This window comes from Monodelphis domestica, chromosome X (genome assembly GCF_027887165.1).
Source record: "Monodelphis domestica isolate mMonDom1 chromosome X, mMonDom1.pri, whole genome shotgun sequence".
Classification (NCBI taxonomy): Eukaryota; Metazoa; Chordata; class Mammalia; order Didelphimorphia; family Didelphidae; genus Monodelphis; species Monodelphis domestica.
Window position 1 is genome coordinate 2681177 of NC_077235.1, and position 20243 is coordinate 2701419.

Consider the following 20243-nt stretch of genomic DNA (forward strand, 5'->3'; position numbering starts at 1 on the left):
TCAAGGGGTTGAGAGGACAGAGCTTCATGTGGGCTTGGAGGAAGGCCTGGGGACCTCTCTCCCCAGCTCTCCTGCCACTGCAGCTCTGGAAGTGTCCAGTGAACAGTCCGGAAATAGTAGAGCAGCAGAAACCTGGAACTCAGCGTTTGGGCCAAAACTTCATCTCCAGCTTGCATAGGGCTTCTTTCTGGTGGGTTCCTCCATGACCCCTGGCCCTGCCCCAGCAAAGAAGGTCGACTCCAGAGCATGGGCGCTGAAAGGATGATTGAACATTCTCATAGTGCTGCCAGGAGTGTTAAGGGCTTGTAATCAGGGAAGAAGACTGGTTTGGGCTGCAGTTAGGAATGTGCTTGAAACCTAGCACCCTTTGACTGTTTCCTACTGGGCTCCCCTTCTTGCCTGGGGCCTTCTTTCCTACTCTGAGTCTTCCCTCAGGCTGGAGTTACTTCCTGCCACAGGGAAGATCAATTCCCTCTGTTAGATCTATGAGATGACTTGCCTAGGGCCACACAGCTCATGTCAGAGACTCCATGTGCACTTAGACCAGGTTGGGGAAGGAAGGTGTGCCCAGGAGACAGGATGGGCAGGGATTGGAAGCTGGCACAGGATTTCCAAGCTGATGTAAGACCAGAGTTGAAGTTCACTTGGGCCCAGGTCTGCCTGGTGTCAAGGCTGGGCAAATAGCTAGCATTTGGATGGATTTTGGGGGCCAACAACTCCAGTACCATCTCTCCACCCACTTTGCCCCCCTCCTCCCCATCACTCATTTCTGAGTTCATGCCAAAGGGATTGGCCAGCCTGAGACCTGCAGCTTTACCAGTATAAGATGGGAAGCTGGGATCTGGTGGCAACAGTCCATTGGAAAGCGGTTTGAGTGAACTGGGGAGCTGGTGGACGACTGCCAGGGTTGCCTTGGGCTTTTTTAGTAAAAGCTTGCACAAGGAGGACCCCCTTTAGCCTAATATGTTGCAAATGGGTCCCTTTCCTGGTCCGGAAATCCTCCATGACGTGGCCCCATTGGGCGATCCCAGGGCCCTTCAGCCTAGGGTGTTTCCTTCCCTACCTGCCCTCGAACTTCACCCCCCCACTCCCCAGTCTGGGCCTGCCTTCAGTTCCCCGTGGGTGGGGTGGCCCAACTATGGGATTCTGATGCGGAAACGAAGGCCGGATCTCTCCCAGGAGGCCAAGCCCGGCTGGCGTCATTAAGCACAGACTTCCGGTTTCCATTTCTACGCAGGGGAGGGGCGGTGCTTGGGAGCTGGCTGGGATTGGATGAATGTGCAGGATAAGGTCGGGTCAATTCTTTTCAGACTAGGATGACTTTAGCTAGCTGGGCCTTTGACCTTAGAAAAGCGAGCTCCGTTTGGAGAAAAGTCCCGGTGCCTGCAGTCGTCCAACAATGCTGAGCGGAATGGGCTCTCGAAAAGTTTTCAAAGTGCCCCCAGTGAGCAGCCGCGCAGATTAAGGGACAGCTTCCCTGCCCGTCAGGAGGAGGGGCTGGGTGGGTAGGTGGGGGGTTGGTCTGTCTTGGGTTTTACAGTGGCCCTCGGACGAGGGATCTGGCAGCCCCTCCTCCTCCAAGTCTCCCCAAGTGCCCTTAGCCCAGAGGCTCCCACTGGCTGGCCAAACCACAGAAGGGTGAGTTTCTGGGCTTCCCAATGCTAGCTAGCTAGGGATTACTCATGGGAAGTTGCTGCAAGGCCCCATCCTGTGGACCTGACTGAGAACAGGCGGGCTTGAGGGGAGACATGGCTCAACTTGCCATGGTGCTTCCTGGGCCGGGAAGGAAGCCGGCTTTCAAGCCTGCAGCACTCACTCTGGCCATTGAGCTTCAGAGATAACCGGGGAGTAGGCGGGCAGACTAGGGCCGAAGTCCTTTCCCATGAATTTTCCTGAAGCTGGTCAGATTTCTTCCGCTCTGGCTAGCTAGCCACTCCTCCCCCCGCCCCCCTCCAGGATCTTGTGGGTGCTGGAGCTGGCCAACTTAAGGACTCGAACTGGAAGGAGAGTTGTAGCATGTCCAGAAAAGAGCCATGATGGGGCTAGGAGGCCTGGCTGGCTGGAGCCCTAGAAAAAGCTTAGGGGTTGCTGGGTTCAGACTAGGGACAGCTTTAGGGTGGGGCCAGGGAGTGGGGGCTCTGCCGTGCCGGCCGGCCGGTCTCTAACGACAGGCTCGCTTGTGGCTGGCGCCTCGTCCAAGACCTTTTATCCTTAGGGGAGGGGCTCGCGCGGGCCCCAAGGAGATGGGAGGGGGAGCAAGCGATCTCTGCCCACAAAGGGGCCTGGGCAGCCTACTGCCTAAGGTGCCGGGAGCCGGAGCGCCCCCGGAAGCTAGAGGCAGGGTGGGTGGGGCTGGCGGGGCGGGACGGGGTGCGCCCCCGACTCCCCGCGAGCTTTCCCAGGAGGTCACGGGGCCGCGGCTACAGGCTACAGGGCGGAGCCTCTGGGAGTTCCCGGATGTACTACCGGGGGGGGGGGGGGGGGGGGGGCGCGGCTGAGCCTGGGAAGTGGCCGCGAGGAGTCAGGCGGTGGCCGGCGGGCCGCGGGCCACGGGCCACGGTGAGAGGCCGTGGGGGAGGCCGGGCCCCGGCCGCGAGGCGGTTACGGGAGCGGGAGGACGCGCAGCCCCGCACGTAGGGGGCCAGCCTGGTCTGCGCTGGAGGGTGGGACGCGACGGGTCGGGCCACGGCTCTTCGCCGCCGCCTTTCTCCCCTTCCGTTCCCCTCCTTGGCGCCGTCGGCTTGAAGGCCAAAGCCTGGGCCCAGCTGACTTGACAGTCGTTTCTCGGGGTGGGGGTGCGGTGTAGTTGTGCCTGGCGGGGGCGGAGCTGCTGGAGCTTCTGGATCCCTTTTTACGAAAACGGTGGCTCTGAGGCCTGATCTTTGGCCTTGGGAGGGAGGAGAGATGGCCTGGGGACTTTTCGCTCTTGGGGAGACTAATGGGAGCCAAGGAGGGCCAAGTGATGGCCTGCAAGGGCTGCTGCTTCCCAGGGCCAGGAATAAGGGGCTTTGCAATCACTAGGGAGCAAGGGCTGGTGGAGGCCACTGGCCGACCCTCCTGGGGAGCTAGAGGGTGGTGGGGAGGGAGACCATTCCAGGCATGAGGGCGGGGCCAGTGGAGACCAGCAAATGGGCCCATCTGTCTGGAAAGATAACTTGAACCTCCCACACTGTCACAAGACTTGAAGTGCCAAACCAAGGAGTTTGCTTCTTATCTTAGAGGCCAGAGGGAGCCCCTGCAGCTTCTCTAGCAGGAGACAGCTGTGTTTTAGGAAGCTGATTTGCAGGGAGAGACTGGAGGCAGTTCTAGGCCACTGCAGTAGCCCCTGGAAAGAGGGAAGGGAGGGCCTCAGGAGGAAAGTGGTGGCCATGGGAGCAGATAGCAGGGGCCGGATGTTATGGAGATAGAAACACCCAGACTTGGTTGTTACCTTTCCCTGCTGTGCTGGAGCTAAAGCAAGAGCCAGGGCCTTTCCAGTGGACTCCCCGCCCCCCCCCCCCCCCCAATCCAGTTTTCACTTTTGCTTAGGTTTGGCCATGGCAAGCCCCTGCTCAAGAAGTTTCAGGGGCTCCCTCTTGCTTGGCATTTAATGCTTTCACCACTTAGGTCTTACCCATCCTGACCCTACATTCTAGCCTCATGGGTTTATTTGCTGTTGTTTTGAATTTGGCATACAGTGCAATCTCCCACAGCCATACATGTCATGTGTACAGGCTCCTGGAATGCATGCCCTCCTCACTGATGGTCCTCCAGATCTTAGTGGTTTCCTGTGCGAAGCATTCTTGAGGGCTCCCACCCCCCATTGGGGTACTTTCCCTCAAATGCTCTTTGATTCCCTCCTGCTTTCTTCCAAGGGGCTGGTTTGCTTATCTGATATTTACTTTCTGAATCCCACTGGACAATGGCCACTTCTCGAGGTCCCAGCACCCAGCCTTGCTCGCTGGAGGTGCTGAATAAACATTTGTTTACCGGAATGGGCTTGGTGGAAAGGCTCCCAGTCCCCTGAGATTTTCCATAAAGGAACTCATCCCACAAGCCATATCAGGTCGCTTGATTAACCCCCTGGCATATGCTAGGCCTTTTCTGCTAATAGGTGAGCACTGGTGATACAAAGGAAGGCCAAGGAAAGTCTCTGCCTTCCAGTGCTCATGGTCAAGTGAGAAGGGGCAGGAATGCCATACCAGCAAGTCTGTACAAGCAGGCTCCAGGCAGGACAAATAAGTGGGAGAGCATCTCAGAGGGCAGGCACTAGCAAGAAGGGGGTCCAAAAAGGCTTTGGGCAGAAGGTACAATTTGAACTCAGTCTCAAAGGCAGCCAGATAAGCTGGGAGACCAAGGAATGAGAACTTCCCAGGCGTGGGGACAGCCAGAGAAAATGCCTGAAGTCAGGAGATGGAAGGTCTTGTTTGAGGAACTTCCAGGAGGCCAATGTCTCTAGATCCAAGAGTGGTTGTGAAAAAGCCAGAGAGATCCACTGGAGTTTATTGAGTGATCAGACTTGCGCTTTAAGGAAATTTCTTTGGTGGAGAAATGGAGGATGGCCTGGAGTAGGGACAGAGACTTGGGGCACTTGCTACAGTCCAGGTGTCAGGTGCCAAAGGCCTGTGCCAGTGCAGAAACAGTGGCAGAGGAGAGATTGGAGCCATTTAGGCTGAATGCTGTAAAGGAAGAGTCAATGGGACCCAACAACATGTTGAATGTCAGGGTGGGAGATCTGATGAGATCACTAAGCAAAGTCCTCTAGATGGGGCAGATCCAGCAAAGGAAACTGAGGTGGGGAGGAGAACCTTCACAAAGACCTTGACAGGAGAGAGCATCCAGGAGGTGAGGGTCCTCCAAGAATGAGACATGGCACACTTGTTGATTTTGCTGAGAACAGCTCCAGTAGAATAATTGAGATTGGAAGCCAGACTGAAGGAGGTTTAGAAGAGGTGGAGAGGAAAGGAGGTCCATCCATGGAGACTAGGGGTTGTTGGACCAGCCACTGAATACTGCTTGCCTTGCCTGTGGGCATGTCAACTTTTCTCCCTTTAAACCCTTATCTTCTGTCTTAGTATCAATTCTAAGACCCACTAGCAAGGGCTAGGCAATTGTGGTCAAGTGATTGCCCAGGATCACCCAGCTCGGAAGTTTCTGAGGTCAGATTTGAACTCAGGTTCTCTTGACTTCAGGCCTGGTACTCTATTCACTGTGTTATCCAGCTGCTCTGTACCTCCATTTCTTTACTCCCCTGGTCACACTTGGGCTTTTCCTTCCTCCTGGCTGACTTCCCAGGACAGTTGGGCTTAGAATAGGAGGTTCCTTCCGTAGATTTCCCTGTTGACAAGTTGTTTTGATTCTTGATACATTTATGGTTACAATATGAAGAGCTGGGTTGAAATTTTTCCTTTGAAGTTGGCAAGATTGAAGATATCCCTGCTTTGGTTATGCTTTGAGGTGGCCTTTCAACCATAGGTTCAGATTTCTGTTTTGCCTCTCTATTATAACTTCTCTGGGTTGCCTCAGTTTCCTTCCCTGTAAAATGAAGAGGCCCCTTTTAGTTTTAAGCCTATGACTCTTCCGGTCCTAGGAGTTAAATTGTTAATGAGGAGTGAGAGAATGGAGGGGATTGTCAGTATAATCCTGGTGGGTGTGGGTGTCCCTGTGGAGGTTACAGGGAGGCCAGGCCCTTTTCATATCATTTATGCCTAGCCCCTTTTGCCTCCGGAGATCATAATCAGCCATGGACTGTGACAAGTTAGCCTTTTTTTTTTTGACCTTGAGGCAATATAAGTGTGCTTGGTCTCTTCCTCTGAAATGTTTGGGATTTTATAGGAAATGAAAAGTTAGGAGTACAATCACAATTCCTCTGAGCCCCTAGCTAGAAAAATTCCTAACATTATGGCCAGGGTTGAGCCCGCCTTCTTAATTTACATCTATTTCTGTTTAGTCCCTCCCTCCAGAGGCAGCAATTCAAATGACTGAAAACTGTTTGGACCAAGAAGGAAGCAGAATCCATTATGGGGTTTGTTAATAGCCAGGTGCTGGGAGAGGAAGGTAGGGAAGGAGCTAACCTTTTCATCCAGTTTCTCTAGAGCCTCTCTAAAGTACGTGGTGGGGTGGCTTGACTTGCTCTGCCCGGCCTCTTCCATTCTGAGGTGTCCTGATGGCCTGCCTCAGTCTCTCCCTTTTCCACTGCAGCTCAGGCCTCAGCTCTTGGGGCTCCCCTTTTCCCTCAAAGTCCCTCGATTTCTGGGCCCCTTTCTTATCAGCTCTTCTGTTCTTAGGAGCTTGACTGGGGCAGCTCTTTCCTGACTTGCTTTTTCTGCCTCGATGGAACACACAGGTGTGGTGGAGTCTCCCCCTCCCCATTCCCAAGATACTGCCTTCATCCAAGGGTCTTGGGTCTTTCCAAATGGATAACTGTGGTGGAGGAATTGAATATGCCTTTGATTGCTTCTGTAAAGAGGTCTCAGGGCTAGAGGGTTCTCTGAGATGAAATGGGTGAGATGATTGCTTTCGTTCCACCCAGACCCCCTTATTACATAGAGTGGGAGCCGAAGACCTTCAAAAAACTGCTTGAAAAATATTGAAGAGCATGTTTAGAAAATACAGAAATGTTTTTCTCTGAATGGATACAGTTTGCAAGGCAGGCCTGGCCTTCATGTATTAACACTACTACTAATAGCTAGTGTTTATATATTGCTTACAGGTTGGCAAAACACTTTTACAACTGAATTCATTTGATCCTTACAATACCCTGGGAGAGGCAGGTGCTATTGTTATGCCCCTGTTTCAGATAAGGTGACTGAGAAGTTAGTTGACTTGCTTGGGGTCATCTGGCCAGAGATTTTTGAGGTTGGATTTGAATTTAGGGCTTCTTGACTGCAGGTGGTGCCATGTAGCTGCCCCAGGCAGTTTTCCTCTCAAGGTTATCTCTTGCCTTTGAACCCCTGAACTATTGCACCTCAGTGATTGAGAGTTGGATAGAAGCTCCTGGAATTGGACCTCAGGGATGCTGGGCAAAGTTCTGGAAGAGCATAGCTGCTGGGCTTTGGTCTCTCAATATCTTCTTGGACAAAGGTGCCTCCCTTTGCTGGGAGGAGCAGCTTTCTGGTCTCCGTCATAGCAGTGGTGTCGAAGTACACAGAAAGAATGCAAGGGCTGAATGGTGAGGAGGAGGTAGAGATATTGCCATGTCCAGACCAGCGCTTGGCACCACTTGGCCTTGTCCTGGGCACAGCCATCTCCCTCATCTCTCCAGGAGTCCGTTGTCTGACTGAGTCTTCTTCATTCCAGCCCTGTGCCCTCACACTTTTGAAAAAAGCCCACCAAAGGATGGGGAGGGGGCAGGGCAGGGCAGGGAGGGAAGGCCATGCTCCTCCATTAGAATTGGTCTTTGGAAACAACATTCTTTATACACTAGAAATCCAGGTTTTATTTTGAATGCATCCATCCGTCAGTGTTGAAAGTAGACCTCCCTCCCTTCCCCAAAAGCTTATAGGGAAACCCCCAGCAATTTCCTTTCGTTCTAGAGTGGGAGGCCTCTCCAGGTGCCCTCTCCTCCCAGTCTACTCTGGTATAGAATGTGGTATATGTAGATATGTAGCTATATATGGTATATATAGAATGAATAGTAGTATAGAATGTAAGCTTCTGAAAGGCAGGAGCTGTTTTGGGTTTGCATCCTCCCCACCTAGGCCTGTGCTGCTTTTGGTCTTGTCTGGAGTGGGAATTTGGGGGGATCTCGATGTGGCAAAATGCGCCCGCCCCCTTCAATCACTCAAGTGATCAGAGAGGCTAGGCTGAGTTGCAGACGGAGTGAAGGATGGGGGGGCATTGCCCTTAGGTCAGAGACCCGAAGCCGCAAGTGAACCCCCCAATTGATAGGAAACCAACACAATCCCCTCCACCATTTGTAAAGGCCTGTGTGAAAGCCTGGGAAGGGGAAGGGCAGCTGCAGCTAATTAAGCTAAGGATGTAAAATGCCTCTACAGGGCCACTGAGAATAAGACACTAATTCTCACTCCCGCCGCAGTGTCAAATATTGGCTCCAAGGCAGAGGAGCAGTAAGGGCTAAGCACTGGGGTCCAGCGACTTGCTAGGCCTGGTTCTTTGGCGCTCTCTCTGCCTCAGACTCTGCTTTTGCTAACTAAGTGGGCTTGAGTCTGGGGCCAGTGGGAGGAGAGTGCTTGAACCTCCAGCTGAGGGGAATGTGTGGAGGGAGGCCTGCGAAATAAAGGGGTAAAGCCAGAGATTTGGCCTTGGGGGGGGGGATCTGCTTTCTGGCTGCTCCCAGAGACTTAGAGTAGTAGGATGTGCCTTGGTTTCTGAGGGCTCTCCCTAAGGCTGGAAAGAGAAGGAACCGCTTGCTCCATTCAGGAGTTGGCTGGCTGGCTGTCCCATAGTAGCTGGCACCGGGGACAGTGACTTGCCGGGACCATTGGGCTGCTAGTTGGGGGAGTCTGTTGGGTTCAGGGATGTAGGCTCTTCCTGTGTGGGCAGTGCCGACTGGGTCTCCTTTTGCTCAGACTGACTCCATTGCCAGGGAACAAGGCTGCATAGTGCCAGGGTGGCTAGAGATCATTAAGCAAACAGCTGCTTGGCAGGGTTTGTGGGACATTTCAGCCCATTTTACTTCTGTTGAGCCTTCAATCTCCTTTCTTCCATTTCATCCTGAGGGAACTGAGGAGGGTCATAGGATTTAGTGCTAAGATGATCCGTGGAGAATTTTTGAAAAAGGGCTCTGAAGTGATTTGCCCAGGGTCATGTGGTGACAGTCCCCATTCTGTGGTGTTCTGCTCTGAGCCTGCCTGCCCGCCCGGCTTCCATGATGTCGAGTATATTGGAAGAAGAAACCCCAGCTGAATTGTTGTTTCCTTTTCCTTGTGCCTAGGACCTTGGAGGCAGGAGGCAGAATGCAGACAATCAAATGTGTGGTAGTGGGGGACGGAGCTGTTGGGAAGACCTGCCTTCTCATTAGCTATACGACCAACGCCTTCCCTGAGGAGTATATCCCTACAGTCTTTGACAACTATAGCGCCCAGATGTCTGTGGATGGCCGCACGGTCAGCCTGAATCTGTGGGACACAGCTGGCCAAGAGGAGTATGACCGCCTCCGGACCCTGTCCTACCCCCAGACCAATGTTTTTGTCATCTGCTTCTCCATTGGCAGCCCCTCATCCTATGCCAATGTGCGGCACAAATGGCATCCAGAGGTCTCCCACCACTGCCCCAATGTTCCTATCCTGCTTGTGGGCACCAAAAAGGACCTTCGGAATGACCTGGCAACATTGAAGAGGCTGAAGGAGCAGAGCCTAACACCTACCACTCCTCAGCAAGGGACCTCCCTGGCCAAGCAGGTAGGGGCTGTGAAGTATCTAGAGTGCTCAGCCCTGATGCAAGATGGAGTTGCTGAGGTATTTGCAGAGGCAGTGAGAGCTGTGCTGTACCCAGTCACCAAGAAGAACACCAAGAAATGCACCCTCTTATAGTTCCCAGCAGGGACAATGCCTAGGCACCATGCTCAGTGGCCAACCCAGCCAGGAAACCTTCCACTTTAGCATATTGGCCAGTCCTGGGGGGTACTTGAGTCCAGATGGGGGCTGCCACCTTGCCTTGGGACTGGGCCTGATTTGGAAGGGGACTTGGGAATTGGGAGAGGGGGAAGGAGACTCTTTTCTTCCATCCAGATTGGGGGGGGGGGGCTGGCCACAGCTTGGCAGGATTGTCCATGTGGTGTCACTGTCTCTGCCACTGCCGCAGCTGCTGCTGCTGCTCCTTGGTGCTAAGCATTGGTTTTTGTGGGGGGGGGGAAAGACAGGCGTGATTTGTGATTGCATGCAGTTTCCAAATGGTTCCATAAGTTTTGTTCTTGTTTTTTGATGTACTCATTTTTGAAAATGTTTTCATTTCTGTTTCCCAGATGTTCCTCATGTTTAATGCTGTACCTCCCCTACTGTCCATGCTCTTCCCACCTCTCTCCCATGAAACTAGACATTTTCATGGGAAAGGTCCATAAGAAATAGGGGAGGCTAGAATGAGGCTAATGGAGCAGAATGAGCTAGTGGCCTCTTTGTTTGAGGCAAGTCCTCAACTAGGCCAGGAGGCTGGTTTCTTACCAAGCCCTATTTCTCTCTCTCTGGGCTTCAGGCTTTTCTGCTTTGGCTTTGTATCCCTGGAACTTGGCATAGATAGAGTAAATGCTTCTTTGTTGATGGAGGCAATGGTGCTTTGGGGATTGGTTCTGGTGGCACTGCAGGCCTAGTGGTGTCCACAGGAGAAGCCCTAGCATTTTACTACCCTTTTCTACCCTGAATAGGAGAATGAAAGAAAGGGAAACAGCATCAAAGAATATGCTTAGCTTTTTACCACTTACATTAAAGGGATTTTGGGCTGAACTTTGAGACTCCTTGATGGGGACATGTTTTCTGCCTCCATCCCTACCCTCTGAGGCTTGTGGCCCCACTTAAGGATTTTGTGATTCCCTAGAAGGAAAAAGAAAACTCTTATTTTTTATTCTGGGCTCTGATTTGGGAGGGACAGCCAGATGTGGTGCTGACCTTCCTATACACCCCTTTAAAAAACGAATATATTGAAACTGGGGAATCTGGGAAGTGGAATTCACTGAAGAGAATGTGCCTTTTGTGATAAGTGCCTTTTGTGATCCCAGCATTCCTCCTAAGTGGTGGATTTGGGTCTGGGCCTACTTACAGTGAGCCTTCTAGAGATCTAGGAACCCAGGTTAGAAACAAATGTGAGGGCCTGGTGTAGGGAATTCGCTCGCTCCTTCCTTCCTTCCTTCCTTCCTTCCTTCCTTCCTTCCTTCCTTCCTTCCTTCCTTCCTTCCTTCCTTCCTTCCTTCCTTCCTTCCTCCCTTCCTCCCTCCCCTTCCTCTTCACCCTAATCTCATTGATCAATTCTTTATTTATGAGATTAAACATATCATGCTTCCTGGTCACTTCATTCTCAATGGCAGGCAGTGCTTATTGGTGCTTCTTCATATCCTGACACCAATGGACTGAACTTGTGAAAGAAGGGTCCAGAAAAAAAAGATTCTGCCATCTACTAGCGTATTGGCTTCTAGCTCTTTCAAACCCATGCATGTCTCTCTGGGGGTGGGGGAGGGTGGGGGAGGGGTGTAGCATTAACACTTTGGAAAAGAAGGGCCTGATACAATGAGGTTCTGAAGAAGTGTGTGGTCCTAAAGAGTCAGCCACTTGTGGGTGTGCAGTACCAACTGCTCCGATGTTCGCCAAGAAAACCCAAATGACTGAAAAGCAAAAGTCACACAAAACCCAATTCCACATTTGTCATGTACTCTCCCACCCCCACCAAAACAATGACAGCAACAACCAAACCAGACAGAAAAGGAGAAGACAATGTACTCCTGAGGCTACCAGTTTTCAATCTGGTGGTGGGCAGCATGTTTCATTATGAGTGCCCGGAATTGTGGTGGGTTACCGTGTTGGTCACAGAGTTCAGAAGTCTCTCTCAATTGATTATCTTTACAGTATTGTGGTTGCTATGTAGATTGATCTGGTTCTGCTCACTTTACTCTTCATCAGTTCATATGAAGTCTTCCTAGGCCTTTCTCCAGTTGAAGGGCATCCCCTCAAACTAAGGAGTGTGACTGTTCATTTCCCCCAGTATATGCAGCTATCTGGTATGGGAGGTTACCCGGCTTTTCTGCATTAGCAAATGCTGGATTGCCAGTGAGGCCAAAGGATCGGCTCTGATTTGTTCAGTAGAGGCTATGAGCCTGGGTGTTGGCCAGGCATGTTTTTTTTTTTTTTGTATACTTGATATGAACAGTGTCCTAAAACTTGCCACTGCAATTCTCTTGTGTGGATTTTAATCCTGTGGTGCCTTTCCCCACTTCCTCACACACTTCAAATCTGGGTATTAATTGGGCAAACTTTGGTTTCCCATAAAAATGGATTTACCCCATCTGTGGTGGAGCAGGAATCACCTGTGCCCCAGGCTGATGGGCTGTGGTACTGTAACATACACTGGCAACTTGATTTTAATACTGAAATGGATTTTGTATGAAGACTAATATGCTAGAGTCACTTTTAAATTATTCATAATTAAACAGCAGTAAAGCTTTGCTGATTTTCCCAGGCCTCTGTATTGTTATTGTCCCGGAGTCAAAGGATTCCCATTGCAAAGATTTCTTTCCCCGATATATATATAGAGTTGCTCCCCAATTTCAAACACTAGATGAATGCCCCACAAGTATAATCCAAAGGTTGTACATTCCCACGGTCCTAACCCTTCCATCCCTTTTCCTTCCCACAGCAGCCAAATGACTTCCATCAAGCCCAGTGTCTGTTTCATCTCCTTCCTTAAAGGAACACCTCCTTCAATTTCGGGTCCAGCAGGCAATCTTAGCCACAGGGATCAAAATTCACTTTACCCCCTGATCTCTTCTGGAGTCCAGGTACCTCTGCAGGGAATGGAAAAAAGGCAGATGCTTTAGTATCTGTAACTGGTGGGAGGAGCTCCTCAGTTTACCCAAATGATTTCCTTTGGTTGGATTCAGTATTGGAGTCCATGTCAGGAAACAATTCCCTGGCCTTGCTGAGTTTATTCCATGTGTGAGCTAAAAAAGGAACCCAGGGCAGGGTGAGTGCTAACAATTACTGATACACATGTATGGCCTTTACGGTCTACAAAAGCATATATTCCAGCTGAGCCCCCTAACAATCCCGTGAGGCAGGCGATACAGTTACAGCTACCACCATTTTACTCGTGTCCAGCCATAGGCGCCAGATCTTCCCTGCCCCCAAATCTGTGACCCCTTCCCACGCCCTCGGCCAGGTCCCTGAATTCCATGGATCCAGCCCTATGCACTTTCTTCACTCCTCTACTCGGTCGCTGCCCTCGGGCTTCTATGCCAGGGCGGCCGCCTGCCTGCCTGCCTGCCTGTCCGCCCGCCCGCCGGGCGGCTCTGAGTACTTTACCAGGGCAGACTGCCCGGGCGCTTGGCCAGGGGCATCGGGAGGTGAAGGAACCTGCGGCACGAGCGGATGAGCCCTGGCCTCTAGATACAAATGTAGCCATCGCTATCTGGCTCAGGGGGAGGATCCTTGCCCCGGCATGGGCTGCAGGGCGAGGGCAGAGAGCTGGTCCGCAGTGCTTGGAGCCGCCCTTCTTCAGTTTTCTTCCGCGCGCCGCCGGTCGTACCACCACCTTATAAACAGAGGCACGTGGAAGCGCTTAGGTCGGCTGCAACCGCTCGGTCGGAGTGAGCTGCACGGAGGCCACGTGACGGCACGATCCCCCACGTGACCCAGTGCCCACCTACTCCCCGCGCGCGACCCCTCCCCCCCAGTCGATTAACGACTGGTTACGCGGCTGCGCGGGCGCGAGGCGGGGCGGGGTCTAAAGGGGTGGGGCCAAGTGCTAGGCTCGTCAAATCAGTTGGCGCCGAGAGGGCAGGTTGAGCGGAGGCTCGAATCGCGCCGCGGGCCACTTGAAGGCCCACCCCGCCCTCCGCGGCCTACCTGGAGCCTTTCCGGTGCGCTCCTCAGTCTATCCATACTTCCGGAGGGAGGGGCTGCCGGACCCCGGCGTGCTCCTTGTAGGTCAGTCCAAGGTGTGAGCGGGAGCCGGCTGCTGTCGGAGCCGAGCTGAGGCCCCATGTCGGACTCGGACAGCGATGAAGATTCGGCCGCCGGCGCTTGCAGTGGCGGCGGTGGCGACGGGGACAGCTGCGGCGGCGGCGGGGGCTGCTGCGGCGGCGGCGGCAGCGGCGGTGGCGGCGGAGGCGGCGGAGGAGGTTGCGGCGGCAACGGCAACGGCGGCGGCAGTGGTCCCTTCTCCTTAGCCGGCTTTCTCTTCGGAAACATCAACGAGGCTGGGCAACTGGAGGGGGACAGTGTCCTGGACAAGGTGAGGTTTCCGAGGCGAGCCGGGCTAGCAAGCGCTGCCTCTCTTCCGTCACTAAGGTTCCCTTTCGTTGGGCGAGCTCTTGCAGTCCTCTCTGGGCCTCGGTTTTCAAGTGGAGGGCTGGAACTGAGCTGGGCTGGGGACCTGCTCGTCTTTTGGCTCTCCTTTCGGGATTTTTATGATGGGAGGAGAGCGTTCGCTTCTGCCCCTAATCTTCCGACCAAAGTGCAGCTCTCAAAGCTGTCTGTCGGGAACTGAGCTCTTTCCATTTTCTGAAGCTGTTGAGGAAGCGGGGATTCCATGAACGCCTTGGCTTGTTCTCTTCTGTCTGACATCTCCCTCCTGTCAGAATCATTCTTTTCTCTTTGCCTTGTGTAGACGTGCAGAGTTACTTCTTGGTATTACCTTCTCATTTATTTGTAAGCTGGGGAGGCACATCCCCTTGGCCTTCTTCGAAGCACACTCACCCTTATTTCTTGAACTTTTCTGGGAGAATCCCTTTGATTGTCTCAGTCATTCTTTTCTGAATCCTGCCCGGTTATTTTACACCCAGAAATGGTCACAGTACTTTTCTTGAGGACCTGACTAATGCAGACTAGATGGGAAAAATGGCTTTCCATTCTCGCCAGATTATGTTTCCTTTAACTGGCCCCAAGTGTCTTGTTGCTTTATGGATGTGCTTTGTGTTGGAGTAGGAATGTAAACTTAAATGTGAGAGTGATAACTAGTTTAGGGGTCCTCAACTCTGGCACTGTCTCATTTTTCAGGAATCTAAGAAGCACTTGGCAGGTCTTGGGGCTTTGGGTCTTGGCAATCTGATCACTGAAATCACTGCAAGTGAGGATGAAGTGTCTGGAACTGATGGTGTCTTGGTGGACGAAGAAGGTAAAATCAGAGTCTTTGGACAATGGGAAAAAGTAGGAATGCTCTGGGGGAATCTGGGTCGGTTTCTCCTGTAAAATACCCTTTTTCCCCTTTAGGTTGGGTTAAGAGCACTGAAGATGCTGTAGACTATTCTGATATTACTGAAGTGGCAGAAGATGAAAGCCGAAGATACCACCAGGCTATGAGCAGCTTGCAGCCATCCTGTCCCTCAGGTGATCATAGGGAGCTAGCAGTTTTCTTGCATTCCAGGGCCAAAGGATATTCTTGCTGTGGTCACCAACTCTAGCCCTAACTTTTGGACCCAGTCGTTGCTATTGTACCTTCTACATGTGCTCTGGCTTTGCTTTTCTTCCTTTCTCAGCTTCATTCCAAGTGGTCTTTAGCCCGCCTGTTTGTTTTGGAATACTTACTATGGTACCATATTGAAAGTATTTCATTCTTCATGCTGCTAAGTTGCAGATACATTGTTTTCATTTGGTAATTGCTAAGCAATGATGGTCAGAATCTCTGCTTCCTTATCAGCTGCTTCTTGAACACCCACAGGGACCAAAGTAATATTTCCAAAGTGCTTGGCACTTAATGTTTATTGACTGAACAAGTAGACTTGCAAGCCTGGGGGAGAACAAGAGGATGGTGTTGATGTTAATGAGGAAATTGAAAAGGGATAAAGAAAAGCTCAATGGGTCGTGTGAGAGAGAGAGAGAGAGAGGCAGGAAGAGAAAGACAAACATCTTAAAGTTGAGTTGTTGGAGCACCTCAGTTGAGAGGTACTGTAGATTCTAGGAAACAGAAAATTGGAAAGAAGGGCCTGGTTAGTGCTGAAAACCCTAGCTTTGGAACTTAACATGCTGGTCCAGGAGGAAGGGAGTGAACAGGGAGAGAGAAGAGTAGTGGGTTGAATACTACACTTTGGGAGGTGACAGTCATAGTTGCAGAGCAGGAGAAGGAAGGTTAGCTGGCAGAAAACAGCAAAGTAGTGGCTCAAAAGAGGGAGACCCAGGAGAGCATGATGTTGTGGAGATAGAGCTTAGAAAGAATAGTAACGTGTGTCAAATGCATTTCAGAGCTTGAAAGGTAAAATCAGGAATGAAATGTGATGGAAAGGGGAGGCCAGAAATAGATCGTGGGAAAAGGGGTTAAAGATTTCACATGATCCATGTGAGTCCCCCAGATTCCCGAGGAAGGTTATGTGCTTGAGTGCGTGTTTGGCTAGGTGGACATGCCATCTTTTCTTCAATCTCCTGTGTATTTTGAAGGAGTCTGCCCGGTATACTCCATGGGGATGAGATAACTCTGCATTTGGGAAAGACTCCAGGCTAGGCCGTAACTTCAAGGACTACATCCTGAGTGAATTGTCTCTTGGTTTCCCAGATGATGATGATGACTATGATGCTGACTGTGAAGACATTGATTCTAAGCTTATGCCCCCTCCACCTCCCCCACCAGGACCTATGAGGAAGGATGATGGCCAGGATCCTGCTGTATGTGGTAAGTGTCACTTCAAAGCCACCATTCTTTCGTATATTGCTTCAGGAACGATCAGGTCAGTATGGTCTGAAGCCCAACCTAGAGCAGATAGGTATGGGGCTATTTAGCCAAACTGAATGGCTGGGAAGCAGCATAGGGCCTCTTCAGAGATGATCTTGCTAGAGAGGCCTCATGGTGGAGTTGTTGGAGGCAGGAAGGTGGACGTTTGAATCCTTTCTCAGATACTTAATCATCTGTACCATATACTTTTCCTTTCAGCTAGATGTAGGTGGTAATATTACTTCCCCTAAGATGGGGATAATAATAGCAAGTACTTGGGGCAGTTAGGTGGCTTAGTGGATCGAGAGCCAGGAGATAGGAGGGCCTGAATTTAAATCTGGCCTCAGACACTTAGCTATGTGACCCTGGGCAAGACACTTAACCCCTTTTGCCTCGCCTTTACTGTTGTTTTTTTTTTTGCCTTAGAACACAGTATCAATTCTAAGACCGAAGGGAAAGGTTAAAAAATAATTATAGCACATACTTCACTGAGTTTTTAGTGCCAAATTAGCATATGTAAAGTGCTTTGCAAGACTAGCTTTTATAAATCTTAGTCACCTTCCTGATGTCTCTTCCCTTGGTTGAGCCAGTTGGGAGAATCTGGCCTCCTTTGATAAGGTTCAATTTGAGGTTACTTTCAACTCTTCAAGTTTCAGTTTTTACCTGGTTCTTTTTTATCTGTTCTTAGCGGAAGTACAGAACTGCTGGTTTTCTCTTTTCCAGCTTTTGAGTTTGTAGGTTATGTGACCCTCAGTTCTAGCAATCTTTTCTTATAGGTGTAATTTCCCAGGCATTTCATTGTTAAACTCAACCTTTTGGATATTTTCTAGAAGATGGTGCTTAGAAATGGAAATAATGTAGGCGCTGACTCCTGTATCCTAATAGAACTTGACTTTTGTTCATGTTCCAGCCTTCTACCTAAGACTTCTTTGAGTTTACAGAGAGGATTGTGGTGATAAAGGCTTGCCCTCTTGTTACAACCTTAGGGATCCTAGCTTTGAGGAAAGTTTACAGGATTTGTGCCAGTGAAGGATTCAGTGAGTGAGTGGTACCTTGTTTGAAGTGGGGGTTGGAGGTGGCCTTGGTTTAAATGACAAGGGTGTTTCTTTCTTTTGTTTCAGCAGTATCAGAAGATGGAGATGGCATCATTCTGCCCTCCATCATTGCCTCTTCCTCTGCAGCCTCAGAGAAAGTTGAATTTAGTAGCTCTTCTGATTCAGAATCCGAGATGGGCCCACAGGAAACAAGACAGACTGAGGCTAAGGAGGGCAAACTCACTCTCCCTCTGGCTGGGATCATGCAGCGTGACTCCACAAAAGTATTACCTAGTGTCACAGAACTTTTTCCTGAGTTTCGGCCTGGCAAGGTATGGTGGGTTTTTATGTTTTAGGAAGGTTGTAATGGGAAGATGGAAAGGGAAGAAGAGTAAGGACAGCTCAAGCTTGATAGGTCAGTGGAAGAGAAGATCATGCATCTGCTTCTGATAGCTCAGCCTTCTAAGATATGAATGGGGAAAAAAGTGAAAAAAAAAATGCCATCAAGCATTTCATTATGACTTTGCCCACTGTTTGTCGGCCATGAAACTTTTAAATGCTGGAGATTAAAAAAAAAATTCTTCCATGTACTTAGAATTGTCGTTATTCTCTGATCGCGAGTGAATGATATTAGCTCACATTTGGATAGTGCTTTAAGTCTTCCTTGCATATAAAACACCCCTCTGAGGTGATAAGAAGCATAACTAGGATGAATCCTATTAAAGTCATATGATCACAGAGCTAGTAAGTGTCAGAGCCAGAATTAGGACTTGCATGTGGGTCTCCTGACTCCTAGCCCAGAGCTCATTCTCCTATGTCCCACTGACTGCTGTGTTTCCATGTGGTCTAGAACAGGGTTGCTACAAAGATAGATAAGTGAAATTCCAAGATTCCATGGTAAGTGTTCTAGAGAGCGCAGATCAGTGTTGAGGGAAAGGCAGACACAGAGGGAAAGGTTGTTACTGACCCATGTGAAACAAAGAATGCTTTGTGAAAATAATATTTGAGGTGGATGATTAAGTCAAGTCAAGGGGAAGCACTTGGCAAAAGCAGATGACTATTGTAAATACAGGCTTTGGAATGGAGGTCCTACACTGATGGGTGGCCAAGTATATGGCAAACCTTGGTCGAATGCAGTGCTCTCTTCAAGATGTTGGATGGAGAATGGCTGTGATCTATGGGAAGTGAGAGATAGTGTTTCTAGAATGGCAGGGTTCTCTTCACACTCCTTCCTTGGTTTCTGAAGCTGTATAGATCAATGAAAGAAATGACTTGCGCTCTTCTAGTTGCAAAAAGGCATGATAGCAGTGGATGGTTTAGTGTGTGTTTGGATTTTCCTTCCATTTGCAGGTACATTGGACCAGTACTTAGTCACCCAGATTTCTTCCCCTGGGCCTATGGGGTTCCCTTAGGACTGTCTTCTGATTGATTGCTACTGTCCCAATCTCATAAACTGATGCAGCAGCTCCCTCTCTGTTGTAGGTATTACGCTTCCTTCGCCTCTTTGGCCCAGGAAAGAATGTCCCATCTGTTTGGCGAAGTGCTCGGAGAAAGAGGAAGAAGAAGCACCGAGAGCTGGCACCAGAAGAACCTCATGAGGGCGAATGCTCTGGGGACCCTGACTTGGAGAGAAAATCACCATGGGCCTATGAATATGCTCCCCCACCCCCTCCAGAACAGTGTCTGTCGGATGATGAGGTAGGCACAGTTGAGGTTGGATATCCCAGCAGGCTGTGTTTCCTGACACTGAGGCTAAGAGGAATACGATTCAGGGAGGGTAGACCTTGGTCCAAGGTCTGATGAGTTGAAGGTCTTTAAAGAGTAGGTAAAATGCTCTTTGTAACATAACTCTACAACTTCTTCCATCCTTACCCTTAGGCAAGGTTATCTTTGGCTCAAATACACTCCAAGCTTCTTTGAAGGCATTTCCTTGTGACTCTGTTGCCTGTCAGCAGCCACTTTTTCTTGGTTGATAAAAGACATTGCCAATATAGAAATTGGTGCTTTGAGACCTGACAATGGATGGAGCTGTCCATCTCTTTTCCTGTTCTACTGTAGATCACGATGATGGCTCCTGTGGAGTCCAAGTTTTCCCAGTCATCTGGAGACATAGACAAAGTTACAGACACCAAGCCAAAGGTAGCTGAATGGCGTTACGGGCCTGCCCGGTTGTGGTATGACATGTTGGGTGTACCTGAAGATGGCAGTGGGTTTGACTATGGCTTCAAACTCAGAAGTGCACAAGATGAGCCATCTACAAAGCCAGGGATGATGGAAAAGGTGAGGAGTGCTCTGAAGTGGAGGGGCAAGGGGACAGAGTATAACATGATTGGGCCTTCTTTACAAGGAGTTTATCTAGTGGTGGGATTAGAGGGATCATGGATGCCGAAGGCAGTGTAGGGGCTTTTTCCAAATGTTAGGCCTCAGGTCCCAGCATCCTATGCCTTCTCTACTTTTGCAGGATTTGGGGGCATTGGAGGAAGCAGGGGATCTTCTGGCTGATGAGAACTTCCTGATGGTGACCCAGCTGCACTGGGAGGATGACATCATCTGGGATGGAGAAGACATCAAACATAAAGGCACTAAGCCCCAGCGGGCCAGTCTTGCTGGCTGGCTTCCCTCCAGCATGACCAGGAATGCCATGGCCTACAATGCTCAGCAAGGTGGGAGGGGAACAGGGCCCTAGTGCCTTGATGTGAGCTTCCATCCATGGATTTGTTGGCATGCCTTTTGCAGGGTGTCTGTGATCTTTGGGGGTGGTGAAGTCAAGGAAATGTTTGTGAAAGATTCAATTGTCTGCTAACCAGCTAGTGATGACTTCACTTTCTCACTGAAAACAAAGCTTAAAGGCTTATTACTTGAGTTGTAGAAGTCTGTATCTCAAAATGCTTCATCTTTATAGTATTTCTTTAAAAAACCCCCTAT

General features: G+C 50.4%; 2 protein-coding genes and 1 long non-coding RNA gene across 18 annotated transcripts in view; 2 read left to right on the plus strand and 1 right to left on the minus strand.

Moving 5' to 3' along the window:
- Positions 1-834: 834 nt before the first annotated feature.
- On the plus strand, positions 835-12088 carry LOC100013158 (rho-related GTP-binding protein RhoG-like). 2 transcript variants are annotated; one of them, XM_007507585.2, is made up of 2 exons: positions 835-1638; positions 8876-12088. In XM_007507585.2, the coding sequence occupies exon 2, from the start codon at positions 8898-8900 to the stop codon at positions 9471-9473; it is 576 nt and encodes a 191-aa protein (XP_007507647.1). In that variant the 5' UTR covers positions 835-1638; positions 8876-8897; the 3' UTR covers positions 9474-12088. The 2 variants fall into 2 exon arrangements, with proteins under 2 accessions (XP_007507647.1, XP_056665503.1); XM_056809525.1 differs by lacking the exon at positions 835-1638 and adding an exon at positions 2466-2559.
- Positions 12089-12151: 63 nt separating this feature from the next.
- LOC130456153 (uncharacterized) lies at positions 12152-13319 on the minus strand. Its single transcript, XR_008914682.1, has 2 exons — positions 12945-13319; positions 12152-12427 (listed from the first exon to the last, which is right to left on the minus strand). It is a non-coding gene; the product is annotated as an uncharacterized LOC130456153 (long non-coding RNA).
- Positions 13320-13387: 68 nt separating this feature from the next.
- Positions 13388-20243, plus strand: part of TAF1 (TATA-box binding protein associated factor 1) — a 38761-nt gene continuing 31905 nt past the window's right edge. For 6 of the 15 annotated variants that reach the window (XM_016426793.2, XM_016426800.2, XM_016426796.2 and 3 more), the window contains exons 1-8: positions 13389-13875; positions 14640-14757; positions 14853-14969; positions 16129-16245; positions 17406-17650; positions 18801-19016; positions 19377-19598; positions 19780-19981. In XM_016426793.2, coding sequence (XP_016282279.2) covers positions 13624-13875; positions 14640-14757; positions 14853-14969; positions 16129-16245; positions 17406-17650; positions 18801-19016; positions 19377-19598; positions 19780-19981 — 1489 coding nt within the window. In that variant the 5' untranslated portion in view covers positions 13389-13623. Of the gene's footprint in view, positions 13876-14639; positions 14758-14852; positions 14970-16128; positions 16246-17405; positions 17651-18800; positions 19017-19376; positions 19599-19779; positions 19982-20243 lie in introns of all 15 variants that reach the window. The other 9 variants (XM_016426799.2, XM_016426798.2, XM_016426797.2 and 6 more) reach the window with 4 other exon arrangements.

Excerpts from the sequence above, each read along its gene's own strand:
- LOC100013158 (XM_007507585.2), top strand. The coding sequence starts at position 8,898 with ATGCAGACAATCAAATGTGTGGTAGTGGGGGACGGAGCTGTTGGGAAG.